General features: G+C 48.9%; 4 protein-coding genes across 4 annotated transcripts; all 4 read right to left on the bottom strand.

Moving 5' to 3' along the window:
* Positions 1–87: 87 nt before the first annotated feature.
* Positions 88–5,960, bottom strand: EI90DRAFT_93346 (P-loop containing nucleoside triphosphate hydrolase protein). Its single transcript, XM_039068260.1, has 25 exons — positions 5,426–5,960; positions 4,937–5,373; positions 4,536–4,875; positions 4,343–4,473; positions 4,169–4,284; positions 3,912–4,107; positions 3,847–3,859; positions 3,751–3,793; positions 3,631–3,695; positions 3,246–3,568; positions 2,990–3,183; positions 2,880–2,935; positions 2,794–2,821; positions 2,658–2,742; positions 2,509–2,609; positions 2,391–2,456; positions 2,241–2,338; positions 2,066–2,187; positions 1,755–2,002; positions 1,577–1,698; positions 1,315–1,523; positions 1,196–1,262; positions 657–1,143; positions 266–601; positions 88–214 (listed from the first exon to the last, which is right to left on the bottom strand). Exons 1-24 carry the CDS (start codon positions 5,643–5,645, stop codon positions 487–489), a joined length of 3,882 nt encoding a protein of 1,293 aa, XP_038919632.1. The 5' UTR covers positions 5,646–5,960; the 3' UTR covers positions 88–214; positions 266–486.
* A 1,376-nt stretch (positions 5,961–7,336) lies between these two features.
* EI90DRAFT_3044363 (uncharacterized protein) lies at positions 7,337–8,504 on the bottom strand. Its single transcript, XM_039059335.1, has 3 exons — positions 8,363–8,504; positions 7,698–8,306; positions 7,337–7,642 (listed from the first exon to the last, which is right to left on the bottom strand). Exons 2-3 carry the CDS (start codon positions 8,276–8,278, stop codon positions 7,378–7,380), a joined length of 846 nt encoding a protein of 281 aa, XP_038919631.1. The 5' UTR covers positions 8,279–8,306; positions 8,363–8,504; the 3' UTR covers positions 7,337–7,377.
* Positions 8,161–14,477, bottom strand: EI90DRAFT_93924 (uncharacterized protein). The gene is made up of 25 exons (XM_039068269.1): positions 14,205–14,477; positions 14,017–14,147; positions 13,844–13,959; positions 13,597–13,792; positions 13,535–13,547; positions 13,440–13,482; positions 13,320–13,384; positions 12,944–13,269; positions 12,694–12,881; positions 12,588–12,643; positions 12,508–12,535; positions 12,367–12,451; positions 12,220–12,320; positions 12,068–12,165; positions 11,897–12,018; positions 11,484–11,838; positions 11,220–11,431; positions 11,093–11,162; positions 10,550–11,036; positions 10,178–10,496; positions 9,018–10,120; positions 8,711–8,964; positions 8,588–8,657; positions 8,363–8,530; positions 8,161–8,306 (listed from the first exon to the last, which is right to left on the bottom strand). The coding sequence occupies exons 1-24, from the start codon at positions 14,365–14,367 to the stop codon at positions 8,494–8,496; spliced, it is 4,638 nt and encodes a 1,545-aa protein (XP_038919630.1). The 5' UTR covers positions 14,368–14,477; the 3' UTR covers positions 8,161–8,306; positions 8,363–8,493.
* EI90DRAFT_93524 (uncharacterized protein) lies at positions 14,291–15,466 on the bottom strand. Its single transcript, XM_039068261.1, has 2 exons — positions 15,114–15,466; positions 14,291–15,058 (listed from the first exon to the last, which is right to left on the bottom strand). Exons 1-2 carry the CDS (start codon positions 15,280–15,282, stop codon positions 14,589–14,591), a joined length of 639 nt encoding a protein of 212 aa, XP_038919629.1. The 5' UTR covers positions 15,283–15,466; the 3' UTR covers positions 14,291–14,588.
* Between the last annotated feature and the right edge of the window lie 1,749 nt (positions 15,467–17,215).

The following is a 17,215-nucleotide window of genomic DNA, read 5'->3' as shown; positions in this document are numbered from 1 at the left end:
GACGTAGCATGAACATAAGATGGTGGCAGTAGGCGTCAACTATAGCTAGCCTGTAGCTCAAACCTGCTAAGCTGGTACTTTTCGATTCAAAAGGATACCGCAGTGCGTGGTTGAATGACAATATCAATGCGATGGCATTTTTCCCTTTGAATTCGCGACCGATATTGCATAAACTCGTTAAGTCCTCCGTTACGATGGCTTTGAACATGTCCACCTGGATAAACAACGAGTGAAATGTGGTGAAGACTACCAATATTTGACTTACTTCTGAAGTGCAAGCCTCAGTGAGGCTGCTCCTGGGGATGGCACTGAGAAGGTCAAAAGACTCCTTTAGGACTGCGACATCGGGAACGAAGAGCGCTATGTTCCAAAGTTCCCACAACAGGAAGCTCGCAGCACGCTGCTGCGCATCAGGACGCCCGGACGAGACCCAGCATTCAGCAGCCTTCCTATGCTGACCATCTCTTGAAAGTATCTCTGCCGCAGCTATATACTCCCCTTCTGTTTGTATATGGCTACTACGAGGTCAGAGCGTTCGTGTAGATAGTCGTTTACAAACTCGACCTCTTCATCAGCGTTATCGAATAATGGGCTGGCTCGTCTGGTAGCGTTGCAATGTCAAGCATTGAGTATACACAGACAAACAGAAAACACACTCAAGTTCACTCCGTCGCAAAAACTGCAACTTGACACTGTCCAGAATCTTCCCACGAGTAGGTTCCTCCACAAGCGACGATGTCCCGTCAGGGGGTCGCACGAGTCTGGCAGCGTCATCGAGCCGTTGAGCTTTGTGGTAATTGAGAGCAGCATCAGTGATATTTCCTGCTGCTTCGAAATTGACACCGGCAGAAGCGAAATCACCCCCCTCGGCAAAACATTCTCCTGCCCTGCGTCTCAACGTTGGTACTCCGGCGGAAGGGAGTTGAGCGCATGCTTCAAAGGCACTTCCCGCCACTTTGAAAGCCACTAATCGTTGTTCACCGAGTGGCAGAGATCGCGCATCCTTCCTCCTCTGATACGCCAAAGCTATGTCTCTGGAATCCGGACGTTGAGCCTTCTCAAAGCATGATGCAGCTTGAGCGAACAATGAACGGGGAAAGAGGGTTCTCCCAGTGGAATACCACTCATCGATGGTCGACGTTGCTATGATCAGTCAGCAAACTGTCAAAAACAAATCCAAAACCCGAAAACGTACTTGCCAACTGCGGAAAAGGCTCCGAGGGGTCATGTATCCTGACAAGATTCTGTGATATCCAGTGGTTCTACGTCACAACTCAGTATTCACGCCGCTGAGGGAAGTGTTAACCAGCATACCAGCATTGGTTCAGCAATATCACTGGAATCCCAAAGCCAGATGTGATGACGAGCTCTTGTGATCGCCACATAAAGACGTTTCAGCTCGGACTCGATAACTCGGTGCTTGACAGGATCTGCGTTTTTCGATTGTATCACTCTCCATTGAGCAGGCGAGGCAGGAGAAGAGCCAAAAAAGTTGTACAGAAGGACATCATCGAACTCCAGGCCTAAAGTCAATGACGCGTGTGAGCGTTGAATGGGATAAAATAGGGAATTCTACCTTTGCTCTCTAGAAGAGTGAGCACAAGACCCTCATTGCCGAGGGCTGCTCGAACTTCGTCACGGGCTTCGTCATTGCGTACAATAATGACCTGGCGGGCCCCAAAATCGAGTCGTGTATCGCTAATATCCAGCGGATTCGTAAGTCTGATAAGCGCTACAGGGGACAGGTTACCAACCCGGAACCGCAGAGGAATTGCTCCCAATGTACTAATTTCTCACGAAACACCCTTGGTTTTGGTCCCGCAACGATGGAAGCTTCTCGTTGCAGCTTGTCGATAGAATATGGAAACATCGACGAAAGGAGGTCGATGATGGACGCTGCACACTCCACGATGCCGCCGTGACTGCGGTAATTCACGAGCAGCTCAAACACCTCAGATTTCACTGCCTGGCGAGCACCTTCTTTCACAAGCGGGTTATTTAGCTAGCGAAGAGATTGAGGAACCAGCTCAGAAGCAAAGTGTGCTGTCATTGAATCAATCCTCACCTCCTCCAGGTACACTAAAGCCTTGAGATCCTCAAACCGGAAGCTGCTCCCTACAGAGATCGTCTGTGCCGTGTCACCTCCCCAGAAGTGTCCATGTGGGTTAGGGCACAAATCACGAAGCACTTGGGTCCCAGATCGGGTCAACACGAAGCTGAAAAAGCGATTGAAGACATACTTTTTGTATCAATGATGAGTAAATCCTGGACTTCGTCGATGTAGAGGAAATCGATGTTGGCAACCTTCGGATCTACTTTGCAAAGAGAATTGTGGGTCCTGGACAAAGACGTCGGAAAGTGAAGCCCCAACGAAAGTTGTACATGCGAACCCGTCTGTACCATCAGGGGCATTATTAAGGAGCTCCGAATTCAGCTTCCGAAGAAGTTTGTGGGTCCTGGATGGTGACACTGATAAATAGCCCTTGAACAAGAGTTGCGCTCACGAACCTGTCCGCACTGTCAAACGCATTGTTAGCAATTTTAAGCTTATGATACTTCTCGAATATATCATATATACGACCACGATCTGAAGCGAACGCGGAGTGCGACTAAACCGTCATCAGTTATGTGACAAGACAAATCACAATGGAACTTACGCGATGGCTTAGAGCGATGTACGCTTCCCGAGTCAGATAGCCATCATCTGTTTTCATGGTGTCCTTATGCCCACGGATTACACCCCTGCCGAAAGAGATCAGACCTCCTGATATTACTGGGTATCTAGAATCTCACATAATTTCACTTAGAACTTGGGCGGGATCTGTCCGTGTTGCACAACGTAGGCATCAACATCATTGCATCGGACAAGCAATCCATACCTAGGCCTTTGATCTGTCTCTGATCCATATGGCTCCAATAATGAGCCTTGAACGCTCTGGAAACAGTTTAATGTATGTCAATTATTTGGCAGCCGGGGAGAATCACTTACTCAAACGTAACAAGTCCACTATGGCCGCGACGAGTGTCCGGTGAGGAGTCAGACGAATCCCGAGTGTCATTGGCGATGAGATCTGTCAGGTTCTTCTGCTTCTTAACGTGAGGTGTCGTCGCCGGTGCCTTCGTCTTCTGAGAGGCACCGCGATGCCACGCAATGTCATACTCAGCCTCTAACATTCGTCGCAGCTACACACCACAAAAATTATCCATTCCGAAACCATTAGACCAAGAACAAGAAAATGATCTACCTGATCATAAGTAAGGAACAACGGAAAATGTTCATCTTGAAGTTCTGAGAAACGGTCAGGCAGGTCAGGTCGATCATCAGCCTCTTCGTCCAGTTCGGTCAAGTGTTTCTCCGATGATTTGACGCGCTTGTTCCCCGGAACAAGCGCAGAACCAATCTGCGTAGCTTCCAATAACTGCAGATAGTACTCTTCCACTTTCGAAGCCAGCACGTGGGACTGCGTTAGAAAAACTTGGTGGATCCGGCCAGACCCACCCAGAAACCCCGATTGTCTGCGGGCCTCTTCGAAACTTAGCAATTTGAACACCATCGTTGTGGTTTTTCCTGGAAAGGGCGGCATCAAGGCAAAGAAAAAATAAACCCAGTGAACCATACGATCCACTGACCAGTCCCGCTTCGTCCAATTACAAAACACGACGAAGGATGTTGAATGATTTTCATCTCGGCTTGCCTTTCCGAGCCCTCATTTTAACATCGAATTCAGCGACAGCTGGCGGGAGACTCACGAAACGAAAAATGGATGGACGGCATCAATATCCTGAAGGATTGCTGTAAAAAAGAAGAGTTCAAGTCCTGAGCCACTCCTAGATGTATGTCCTCACTATTTAAAACAGCCTAAAAGGTTCGATTAGCCATATTATGCTCGATATTTGAATGGAAAGCGCACCGCCGAATAGGGAATAAATTTTTCGAGAGACAGAATCTTGTGCAGTTCCAAGCATTGATCCTCGGAGAGGGCAGAGGCTGATTCTGCGCGTGTAATGGTCGACTTGAAATTGCCGTCGGAATGCGGCCAGACATGAGGCGGAGTCATGTTGTTCGCTCCCACCCCAACCTGACGAGGCTGCACACGGTAATTGATCCTGACGGGGAGCAGCGAGCATGAAATTCTCATCTCAACCAAATCACTCTTCTAGTACTTACATATTTCTATAAGCTCCATCAACCTTTTGAATTGTTTGTGCCACGCGACTCCAAAGACGATGGTCGAATTGAGCATGAGTGTAGATTCCATAAATTCTGATGATTTGCTTGTCGACCTGAAATGACCAAAACATTTTCATGAATGCCTGAGAAAGACAATATGGTAATACGCGCCTTTCGCTCATAATCAACCGCAATATCGATTTGGTATACGAGACGTAAATCGCCCGTCATCTTCGCCTCGTAAATGGGTACATCATTTGGAGCACCTTCCAACCGCTTCTGATTTGAACCAGAAAAAAGCCCTAGCGAGGGACGGGGACCACGGTCAGCGCATAGAACGAAGCATTGCCGGATAATGGATTACCTTCAGAAAGTTTAATGATCTTCTCCTGGATAATCTTGAATGTGGACTTGTCAGCGCGACGAAACTGGCGAAGGTGCTTGATTGCAGTGGAAGATATATAGATATTCCACTCTCCAAACTCAGCAGGCCACTCAAACGAGTACCTGGCTTTATCGGGAGAGATTGTCGGATACTTCATTCTGTCAGATTGGAACTCCTCAGCAGTGCTTTCGGGAGCTGGCACAACGGCTTCAGAGCGCCTTCGAGGCCGGGCTAATTCGACAGGTGCTTGGACAACTCTTAGCACGAACTCGAAGATGATAGACTGAACACTCTTCTTTCCGAGTATGTCGATCAGAAACTAGCAAAAAGGTTCGATTTAGCTGATGCAAACCGAAAGTATATCACACAACTTGATTCACCTGAAGGGAGTTACGTTGCGAATTCAAAAAATCTCTGGAAAGAAATGTCCACTCTTCTTGTGAGGTGGGTATTTCGACTTGAAGAACTTCGAGAGCCTTGACATCAGTCTGAGTTACATGCACAGAACCACGTTTTTTCCCTCGAGTCTTCTGTCTCTTCCGAGTGTTCGGCTCGGGAATCACTGGAGTGTATGGTTCATAATCATCGTCGAACCGCATCGCTTTCATGGATTGCAGAGCTTGTGTGACGAGGGGCACAGTTCGTAGATGCTCTTTGAACAGACTTTGGTCGATATCTCGGGGAGGTGTTATCTTCCCAGTAACATTTACGAGCGCCTCGAGGACCGAACGATGACACGACGTTGAGAATGTTCCCGGATCGGAGGGAAACTGGTCGAGAATCCATCTGGAAAAGAAAGAACGCATATCACGATTGCCTGAAACAAAATTTCATTTAGGGGTCACAGGGACCAGCACTTTGGCACTCACTTGATAACAAAATAACCAGAACGTCCGGGGCTCGTGTGAGCTCACGAGAAAGCATTTCGACGTCCCACCGAATTTGAAGTCCATCGTTTTCCTGTCCCAAGACCAGAGTCCCTATCGCAGCCTCGATCCCACCGGGAGCAGATAAGCTCTTCAGAGAAAACTCGGGGCGTAAATTGTGAGAGGGATTCGCGTCAGAATCCTTTCGCCTTTTAGTGGGCATGAAGAACAGAGCGATGTGTAGAGCTTTTTCGAGGAAAGGACAGGGGAAGTTTGGTAGTTGTTAAAATGTGCTTGAACGAGATTATAAGGTGCTTTCTTGCACGCCTCAGTGCGGTGAAAGGTAACATGGATTCTAATTTGGAATTTCATGCTCGGAAGCGAAACCGAATGGAGCCGCCCCAAGTTCCCACCCGAAGTAAGTTTCCCGCTTCGCTCAAGGTATATAACATGGTGAGAAGAAACAAAGGGTGAATGCTTAGTGGGCGCTGAGCATGAGGCGTGATGATCATAATTTTGGTGTGTCCATGAAAGTTCGAAAATGATAGCTCCGCCAGTGTGTGACACCAGTGGCAATGGATATCCGGACGTCAAAGCCAGACCATTGGCTTGGTCGATCCCCACGAGGCTTACATCTAGTGTTGGCCGTTCTCACTCATGTGATGACCCCGTGCTGATGCAGTGCAACTACGCCTTTATTCTCTACAGAAGGCGATAACGAGGGAAGACTTAATTGACATGATGTTACACAGAGCCATGGCTACACATGTGGCGTCGATTGCGAATCCATTCAGACTTGTCTTTGAAGCAAAAGAGGACAACCGTCTCGATATGTCCCGGCTGATCATATGTAAATGGATGCTGCGGTTCTCGCCAAACCTAATGAATCCCAGGCTATCACGCTTGTTCCCCGTGCAACAACGAACGGCGTTATAGTATCATGCGTTCGGTTGGCACTTGATTCAAGCAATTATCATGGAAGCGAAAATCACGCAGCCCAGAAGACATGGGGGCTAGTGCCCCATCAACCGCCGCGCTCAATAACTCCTTTCAGCAAACTGAAGGCCGTGTGTAACTCATGCCGATGTGATAAGATCGAGTGGGAATACCCCTACGCAAAATTACATGTCCAGCTAGAAGCTCCATTCGACCTTCCCAACCCCAACGGTCCAGATCCACTCCTGACGACGAACAATGCGTGCCACATCTGAAGTGCGCCGAGTTCATGGTGAATGAACGTAGATTACGAAGCGTTAGGAAGGATCAAGAAGTTATAAATAGCTAGGCTGTGGCGCTAAAGGCTTCAACCAAAACGGCATTTGTGTGTGCACCAAACCGCACCATGTGCGCTTGGCTGTTCGGTGGTGGTGGCTACCATCGACAGATAGACACGAGTAATTTTTGTCACAAAATACCAGTGGTAGAATGAAGTTACGAAATGCGTCAGCGCGAGACACGTCACATCTATCGACCACGCATTCAGATGGCCAGAGTGGCTCAGAGTCGTCCCACATGCTGAAGTTGCCGTAACCCCGCCTGAGTAGCACCGTTTATTCAACAGAGATTCGCCACCTCCCATTAGCGTCACCCTGTCTAGAGCCATCTATTAGATGGATTGCATTTTTGCGGGACTTATGAGGATCCTCCCTTGCCGCAGTCACACAGGATTCAAAAGGTACCCAGTTCAGCTGTGTGCGGGCAGTTAGCTGAAGCGTAACGTCATCACTAGAACGGATAGTGCCCTGACGTTCTAACCCTTGAACGCTGGCGGCTAACTCCAGGTAGGGAGAACTGCGCGCCGGTTTTCGGGGTAGGTGACCGGATTCAACTTTATACGTAACGTTCTGTGAACGTGGCTATGACATTCAAGCCGATAGGTCTAGGCAGGATCCCAGCCTCGACTAAAGTAGAGCATATTTCCATTATCCACCATCCAAAATGAATTAACGAACAACCTAATACCAATCCAAATCTTCGGCATTTAGTGATGGTTTGAGGGGACGCTTTTGTGGTGCCGGAGTAACTATCCCCTTAATCCCTATGGCCATATGGAATCTCAAAGGCTCCATGTCTAGTCCTATTGAGGAGGATTCTAACTTATTGAGCAGTGCATCTACTTCCAGGACCCGTGGCCCGAGATCGGTGGAGCTGCCCGAACGGAATATTGCACTTTCAGGACCTATTTCCCTCTGCAGCTCGCTCACACGTTCATGGCAGTGGCTAAGTGGAGAACGCAATGTGAACTGCACATCTCACCGACAGAAGCTGAACCTACTTTAACGCCGTGATTTGGTTCTTGCACTCTATTATTGAATCACCAGGTTCTGTGGTGTCAAGGCGGCACTTCGCCGCTTGTTTGGCGTTTCGAACCTCCACCAGGATTCTAGAAAGAGCGAAAAGGACGTGGGGAAGTGGCCCGCGAACGATGACAAGGAAGCGGAAGCGGTGCACTGAGCCTTGATATGATTGAAATTTGATTTTCTCGGCGCTCTTCGCACAAGCCAGGAAGACCTTCTGAAACTCGGAGGATTCGAACACCCGTCTTGCAACTAGGCGACGGTACCGCTGCTGAATAAGAATGACAAACGGCGTGATTTTTTTCACTGTCTGTGTATCTTCAATGAACTTTATCGTCGTGGTTGTGGTCCACTGATCCGGATACTTGTTCGTATTCAAACCAACTGAGAAGAGCGGAACGTGACGGTGGACCCCAGTAAGCTTGTCCCGCAATTCATCCCTATCACTGAATCGTATACACTCCACCATGGTCTGTATCTCACTCGGCATTCCAGCGCCATTTTGGCACAGAACCACCAGGGAGTCTGGACCGCCGTGGGCTATCAGCGCTTGCACCATATCCCACCACCTCCTGGCCTTAAGGAAACTGGGGAAGTAGTCATGCCGTCAGTCGTGCAGATGCAAAGAACCCCCGTGACGCACCCTGCATAGCGGTTCCCGGGTGGTCCGAAGTAATCCAGAGTCTTAATCGCATCAAAAATGCCTGGCCAGTATTCGTAGGGACCATTGCAACCAACTGGAACCCAAATGGACCGTCCGCGACGTCAAATCACTCATAAATGGGACTCACCGATAACAAGAGCACGACAGCTAAAGGACCGCGACGTAAGGTGCACGAAGTTATATAAGCAAAACTTGTAAACTTACATTCTAACGATCATTTCTTGCCTCAACGGCCATGATCGTGGGAACGCATTGCCATGAAGCGTGAAGACTCCTGATGAAGGACCAGAGATTAGACCAACCAACTTGAGGGCTGGAGGGCCATACCAGAGCCATCCCAGCCACTGATGTTATGAAGTATCTCTATTATGGGAGTCAGCAGCTCCCTAATACGAAATATGGTCGGAGGATTGTCCGAGAACATGTCCAGGACCCGGATTGCCCAGCTACGCGGCAAAAGGAGATTATGCAGAGGTCTTGGCCGCCGGCTGCTGCATTGAAAAACGAGCTGTATACAAAGAATCTCCAGAAAATGTACCAGGACGTTCAAGTCTATGGGAGGCTTTTTCTCAACCACCCATCTTGCTTACGACTTAGTCCATCGTCCACAACAACCAATGACCTGATCACTCACCGGAGGAATCTCACCCCGTTATCCACAGGGACCTGAGAGTCGCAAACCAGCATCCACGTCAAATCGTGGATGACCGAGGAGCCCGTTTGGTGGTCTTCTAGCTCATCATGTCGATAGTACAACTTCAAGCCATACCAGAGGTAGCGAGGAAGACGCCCTCCATGGAAGAAGTGAGCCATGAGCAGGAGCATCACGGCGTTGGTGGCGAAATGTGAATCCGGAGACAATGGATGTTCCTTGGAGGCATTAATGCCCCGAATACGGTGCTCGATCCAATTTTGGACTATAGGCATGGCGCGATGTGCTTCGAGGCGTCTTAAGTCTAATATTGTGTGATTTCCGAGCATCCGAGTTACAGGGAAAAGCACAGTGAAGATCTGCTTGAGCCACTTGCGCCGAACCTTAGCATACACATCATACGGCGCGACCGTAGGAAGATGCCATAGGCAATCCAAAGTTGTCACTATTTGCATGTGAACGCGGAAGTAAAGACCTAGCATGTCCTGTGAGCCCGCTTCCAGATGGAGTTTCCGGCATGACGAAATCTTCTTGCCACAGTCTACCTGTAACAAATGTTCGAGGCAAAGGTGGAGAATACTAGCTCTCAATAACTTTGAGTGGACACGGACAAGCAGTTCTTCCATCTCGGCCTCAAGATTGTGGCGCAGTAACAGATAGAGATCCTCTCCCTTCACGTGAACCGAACCATCTTTCATTTTCGAAAGAATCTTAACGGGCCGTGAGGGGGGAGCCTGCTCCACCAGCCCTTTGGCGTACGAATTAGGGAGAGCACAGAATTCATCGGGGACGTGTTCCCCAGCCTGTCCTATCGCTGGATGGAACCCCGCGAGTTTTTGAGCAGTGGGATTGCTACAGAGACGGCGGTCTCGTAACAGCGCGATCAGTTGGCGACAGTAACTTTCGACGTTAGACAATTTCGAGAAGAGGCCCGACAAGTCTTCATTGTCGAAGTCAAGGTCATGTTTGAGGGCATGTTTGAACGACAGAATGGCTCCGGCAGTTGACCTTTTAGCCACAAAGCTTCGTCCTAAACTGCACAGGGCAGATGCGTTTCTTCCAATTATGGCCCTGAACATTTCCACCTCCATATTGTCGTTAGAACTTGAATGTGGAATGACTAAACGACCCCGAAGTCTTACCTCCATCCGCGTTGCTTCCGCCAAGGAATTGGAGGGTATGTTGTTGAGAGTCGCTCTGTGATGCTCCAGGTCGGCAATGTTAAAAGCCACGTTCCACATTGCGTCCAGCAAAGACGATGCCGCTCGGGCTGGCGAATCGGAACGGGCCCAGCATGAGGCTGCCTTCATGTCCTGGCCTATGCTAGAGTATATTCTGGCAGCAGACATAAAAGCACGTCTCCGTTCGTGTATGGAAGCAATGAGATAAGAGCTATTGCTCAAGTAATCTTCTACGAATGAAATCTCGTCTTCCACATGATCAAATAATAACTCGGCATGCCTTCGAGAAGTCAGCGCTTTCAATTATCCTGGGAGCCAGGGTTAGAGACTTACTTAAGATCCCCAGCACGCAAATACTGAATCCTTATATTATCCAACAGTCCTTCTCTCGTTCTTCTCGTAACAAGTGAGATGGAGCCGTCTGGGGGACGAACTAGACGTGCAACGTCCTCGAGTAGCTCTGCTCTGTGATAATTAATAGCAGCATCCGTGTACTCAAGGGCTTCCTCGAACTCTTTTGCTGCATCTTTGAATTCCTTGCTAAGTACGAAACATCCTGCAGCATTCCGTCGCAGAGCTCGGGTACCGGCCGAACTGGCTTCAGCGCAAGCCCGAAAGGCGGCCCCTGCATCACGAAATGCGGCGATGCGTTTGTCGTTCTTGGAGATGGCCCTAGCATCCTTTCTTTGCTGATACGCCAGTGCAATGTCATGGTCATCCTTGCGTCCAGCCTTATTAAAACATGACGCGGCCTGGGTATAGAGAAATTTAGAGAACAATGTTCTGGCCATATCATTCCATTCGTCCGTTGTCGAAGGAGCTAGCGCGAACACCCTCCACGTCAAACATGCGTAGTAACCATAGCGGAGAACTTACTTGCATCCAGCTGCGGAAATGGTTTTGACGGATGGCAGATCTCAACTAGGTCCTTGGAAAGCCAATAATTCTACGCAACGTTTCGTTAGCCAACAGACTTGATAGGGACGACAATAACAATAGTCACCAGCATTGGATCTGCAGTAGGACTCGAGTCCCAAATCCAGATATGAAGCCGTGCACGTGTGAGTGCTACGTAGAGCCTCTTGAGCTCGGTTTCAAGGACGCGGTACCTAGTGGTATCGGCTCTCTGCAGGCCTAGTACGGCTCGCCATTGAGCGCTCGAGGCAGGCGAAGACGCGAAAAAATTGTACACAAGGACGTCATCAAATTCGAGCCCTAGAAATCATGCATTCAGGGGTCCAGCTCCTAATGAGTGTTCTTGTTGTACCTTTGCTCTCGAGAAGCGTATAAATCATGTAATGCGTGCTTCCTAACTCGGCTTGGACCTCGTCCCGGGTTGTGTCGTCCCGCACAATAATGGCTCGAGAGGCACGCTTGCCGTCCGATAAGAAATTGTTCCAACGAACCCTCTCATCTCGAAAAATACACGGATTTGGTCCAGGAGCAATGGACTCCTCTCTTCGAAGCTTATCGATCGAATACGGGAAGAGGGCTGTGATAAGATCAACAATCGAGGCAGCACAAGCCACAATACCCTGGTGACTTCTATAATAAACTGGAAGTTCAAAGATTGTAGGCTTTATTGGCCCGCGTGCGCCTGAGGTCACCGATGAATTACTTCGCTGCAGGGGTGTAATATAAGCGGGGAAGCCGGCAGAGAGGACTGTTTCGATCTCTAACCTCTTCACGGTATACAAGAGCTCCGAGGTCCTCAAATCGGAAACTACTTCCAACGGAGATGGCTTGGGCCGTATCGCCCCCCCGGAAGTGGCCATGGGGGTTCGGACACAAATCCCTAAGTACTGAACAAGAGTCAGGCCTATAGGCCAAGTCATCCAGAAGTCTGCATACATTTCGCGTCAATCATCAGTAAATCCTGGACTTCATCAACATATAGGAAATCAATGTTCATGATGGCCTTATCGATGTGTTTGAGGATAATATGTGTCCTGTAGGCAATTTCCAATCGACAGGCATAGAAGGCGGAAACTCTAGCATCCTACCTCTCTGGGTTGTCAAAGGCACGGTTATGCATCTTCAATTTGAGGTACTTTTCAAACACGTCGTAAACTCGACTGCGTTCTGCAGCAAAAGAGGGATATGACTGAAAAGCGTCAGCATCAGGTATATCCCATGAATAGATATCCTACGCGGTGGCTAAGGCTAACATAAGATTCTCGGCTCATATATCCACTCGGCATCTTCAACGTGTGTTCGCCTCCGCAAATTATCCCCCTGGCACAAAGTATGATTATTTGCTCAAAATTTCGGAAGACAATCGATGGACGCACATGATCTCGCTGTATACCTGCGCAGGATCTGCAATTCGGGGTCATAATGTTAAATCCAAGGGGTATGAATGCAGGCTTACCAAGTCCTTTTATCTTTTGCTGATCGAAATGGATCCAATATTGCGATTTGAATAGACTGAAAAGGCTCAGGCAAAGGCTACGCAGACTGAAGGGAATGCAACTGACTCAAATGTAACATTTTTGTCATAGTCCCGGTACCCTTTCTGAGGGGGTCCGAAAGGGTCCCAGGAATCGTCATCCAATTCCAGAAGAGGCACATGCTTCGAACTTGCGGATCGGGCGTCTTTTCGGGAACATTGGGAGAGGGAGGTAGACGATTGAATTCCATATTCGTTCTCAAGCATGCGGCGTAACTACGTGCATGAAACCACTGCGCATAAGTAAGGGGCCTCGGGCTCGGGGAACAGGTGCCTACCTGCTCATACGTTAAGAACAACGGGAAGTGCTCGTCCTTCAGGTCCGAAAACTTTTCCGGCAAACCCGAATGGTCAACGTGTGCTTCCTCATCAAGTTCGGTGATATGTCTTTCGGCAAGTCGTGTCCGTGAGCGGCCTTTGGACCCGGAGGCCGTGCCAATCCGCGCAGCTACGAACAGCTTCTGATAATCTTCCTCCACCTTAGATGCCAGAACATGGGACTGAGTTAGAAACATTTGGCGAATGGGCCCAGGACGGTCCAGTAGATTGGACCGCTGCGCCTTTTCCCACAAAAGCAATTTGAAAAGCATCGTAGTGGTCTTTCCTGTGATAGGTTAGTAAGTGACATTCGATGTGATAAAACAAGCCGCCAACCGGTGCCACTTCGTCCAATCACAAAGCAGGAGGACATATGTTGAATAATTTTCCCCTCCGCGGGCCTAGTCCGATAATTAGCATCTTTGAGAGTGACGATTACAATTATTTAAACTTTACGAGACGCTGAATTCGTGTTCGGTGTCTATGTCCTCAATAATCGCTGATAGCAACTCAGCTCAAGATTTCGCCTGGGAGTTTCAGAGAATACCTACATGCAAGTACGGCCTGTGTGAACGGTCAGCAACGTTGTACATGAACAGTAGCTGAGACCCACCGTTGAATACGGAACAAATTTTGCCAGAGACCATATTTTATGAAGTTCTATGCATTCGTCCTCAGTCAACAATGCATTAGCGTTGCTGACAGGCAGGCGTTCTACCAACGCCCGTCCTTCATGCGGCCAAGTCATGGGTGGTGTGACGAAGTTTATCCTTGCCCCACGTTTCCTAGGCTCCATCCGATAATTCACCCTACAACGTGGGAGGGTCAACTGAACCAAGAACGTAGAACGAAATACATACATCCTTCTATATTCTTTATCGCCTCGAGGCGATGACCGCGCGATTCTACTCCACAGTCGATGGTCGAACTGATTGTGCGCGTAGACACCATGTATCCTGATCACTTGCTTGTCAGTCTAGACGATGCACTCAAAAATCAGCCTAGAAGCATCAAATGATACGATTATGCGAACCTTTAAATAATGGTCCGTATCAATATCGATCCGGTATATGAGGCGGAGGTCTCCCGTCGTCTTGGCTTCGAAAATCGGCACATCGCTGGGGACACCTTCCAAACGTTTCTGATTTGATCCAGAAAATAGTCCTATATAGCGAATTATCAGCATTGATCTCGCGGGAGAGGGAGAGCAGCCAAGCACACCCTGAGAAAGTTGGGTTATCTTTTCTTGAATGACCTTGAATGTGCCTTCGCCTCGCCGAAACTGACGCAATTGTTTGATTGCGGCTGAAGAGATATAAATGGGCCAATCCACAAAGCCTGGGGGCCAGTCAAACGCCTGCTTCGCCTTTTCCGGTGCAATCATCGGGAACCTAATCTTCCTAGGTTGCACTTTGACTTGGGTGTTAGGGGGTTCCAGAGCAGGAAGAAGTTCATTAGCCTCTCCTGCTTTATGGATTGGGAGGTCAAAGTCCGATGGGGCCGCAATGATGCGTAAAACTTTCTGCAAAACGAGCCCACGAACGATATCAAGCTCAAGTAGACCAAGGAAGTACTGATAGCTGGTAATGAGCAACGCATCTTTGGCTAGGTCGACTGAGCTACGCGTACGAAAAGTATCTCTCTATGAACATCCATGAGGCCCTTCAAAAGGTCGGACGCCTCAACCTCTGAAGATGGCGTAACCAGCCCCAGCGCCTTGAACGCCTCGGAATCGACGGCGTTGACTTCTATTGACATCACAGAACCAGAAATGGACACCCTTTTTGGCCTTTTCCCTTTCTTAGTCCTCGCTCCATGAGACTTCGGAAACTCTTCAGTAGATTTATCAAATTTCATGCCTGCGAGGGCGCGCAAGACTTGAGTAATCTGCGACGCCTTTGCGACATGGTCCTTAAACTCTTGACCATCCAGTTCACGCGGGGGCGATACCCCGCAGAAAAACTTGCCAAGGGCTTCGAGTACTTGATGCGACAATGACTTCATCAGTGGAGAGCCGTCAACTGGATACTGACGAACGAGGAAGTTGTTCAGATTGGAAAGTAGATCAGAGTCATCTACGACGCCGATGTCAATGCCGGAATACTTGGCCAATAGACAAGAACACTCAACTGGAAAAGATCACGACGAGATTCTCTGGTGCATGGCATAGCTGCCGGATCTCGGATCCGAACTTTGCCTCTGAGAAAGAACGTTCTCTTAATGCTGAGGTTGCTATCTCTACACCGCCGAGTGCAGAGAGGCTATCCAGAGAGTATTCTGGGCGCAGGTCTGAAGCCATTGTGGCTGACTGAGGGGGAGCTTTCTAGCCCGCAATCATGGTATATAACTAAATACGGTGGGCTCTGTGCAAATCATGGACATGTGAGGGTGCCTTGCACTGGCCATAGCCGTATTCCAATCACACTTGATAAGAACTGCTATATATGGAGAGTTCCAGACCTACGCCAGCAATTACTCATGCAAACAAGAGGGCAAATCAATGAGACTTCTTTGGAACAGCAATACGAACCCGAAGCACTGGCAGGCGTCAGGCTAAAATAGGTTTGAATATATGTCCAGAGATGAGCAGCTACAGTGCAATCGCAGGGCCTAAGGGACAACTTCTGCGCACATTCAAATATCAGAGCAGCGTTAAGTAGATATCAACGACTCAAAAAGGATGATTGACACTGCATGTGGTTAGACCGTAAATAGAGCGACGTCCTGAGCGTTGATTCGACCTCGTTGCTACGCTGCAAGGTGAGGTGATGGATGATACAGTGAGCTGATAACATGGACGAGGCGATCAAAACTCCAAAGTCATGGCACCAAATGGCTACCACATTGGATTCATGATCCTAGGCCAAAGCATGTGACGAGAGGTTGATCATGCATATCCATTGATTCGTCCTATGTAGGAGATACAGGTAAATACGTTGTTCAGTTTGGTGAGCATCTGGCGCAGCCGCAGCAAGCTTATAACTCAATTGCAAGAGGAAAGCTTCGGCATACACCATTTCTGTCACGAGACGAGTTGTAGTTGACCTTAGAGGACTTTTCCTAAGCAGGTTACCAGCCTAGAGACTTTTCCGAGGTTTGAGCCATAACACACCCCGTTCTACTGGTCACTCGACTTCTACTGGCCCGAGGTACCAGAGGTCAACCCAGACCACTTATTTGTTCATTTCAGAGATCCTTTAACGTGGCTCTCATTAGACTTCATAAGATGGCGTGGACAAAGTTGGCGCTGTCGCTGAGGCAGATGGAATTTACTAAGGCCTTAGAGTCGCGTGAGGGGGTTGTTGGGGAACGGTGATGACTCATGCCGATCCTAAATTCCCGATCATTCCCACGCTGTCCAACCGACAAGTATACCGTTTCCGTGCAATATATTTTGTTAGATGCCTAAAACACACCAGCCTCAGGATACAGGAAGCTATGGGCTTCATACGAATACCCATCCAAATCTTCGACGTTCAGTGATGGTTTGGGGGGACACATTTGTGGCGCCGAACGAGTGACTAATCCCCATGGCCATGTGGAAATTCAAAGACTCCGCCTCTAGTTTCGTCAGAGTGGATTCAAACTCCTTCAGTAGCGCGTCCAGTTCAAGAACCTGCGGCTCGGGAGAGATGAAGTTACCAGAACGGAATATTACACTTTCAGGACCCAGTAGCTCGAGAACGCGGGTCCTCAGGTATGAGCCACGCGCCTCAGTACAAGCTGTACAATATGAACTTTAACACCGTGATCTGGTTCTTGCATTCCACCATTAAATCACCAAGTTCCATAGTGTCAAGACAACCCTTAGCCGCGTGTTTGGCGTTTCGAACCCCCTCTAAAACTCTGGAGAGAACGAATAAGACATGAGGAAGTGGGATTCAAGTATCCGTTTTGCGGCCAGGCGACGGTAGCACCGCTGGATAAGGACGGCAGCGGCCCTAAGCTCATCTTCTGTCTTTGTGGCCAACTGTTTCGCAATCTTGTTCACATTCGAACCTATCTCTTCAATCAAAGGGTCCGCCGCGTTATCATGACCGCTCTTATCCTCATCCTTGTCCCCCGAGGGGCGAATAGTTTGCGTGGGCTCGTGGGAACTGGCGATCCACTCTCATCCCTATCATCAGATCGTGCACACTCCACCATGACTTGCATCGCAGCGGGGTTTTCGGCACTAGTTTGGCAAAGAATTACTAAGGAGTCTGGGTCGCCCTGGGCTATCAGGGCTTGCA

The sequence above is a fragment of the Cantharellus anzutake genome (assembly GCF_015039405.1).
Source record: "Cantharellus anzutake strain C23 chromosome Unknown EI90scaffold_10, whole genome shotgun sequence".
Lineage (NCBI taxonomy): Eukaryota > Fungi > Basidiomycota > Agaricomycetes > Cantharellales > Hydnaceae > Cantharellus > Cantharellus anzutake.
Note: the sequence above shows the minus strand (reverse complement) of the source record. Positions and strands in the feature narration are given on the sequence as shown.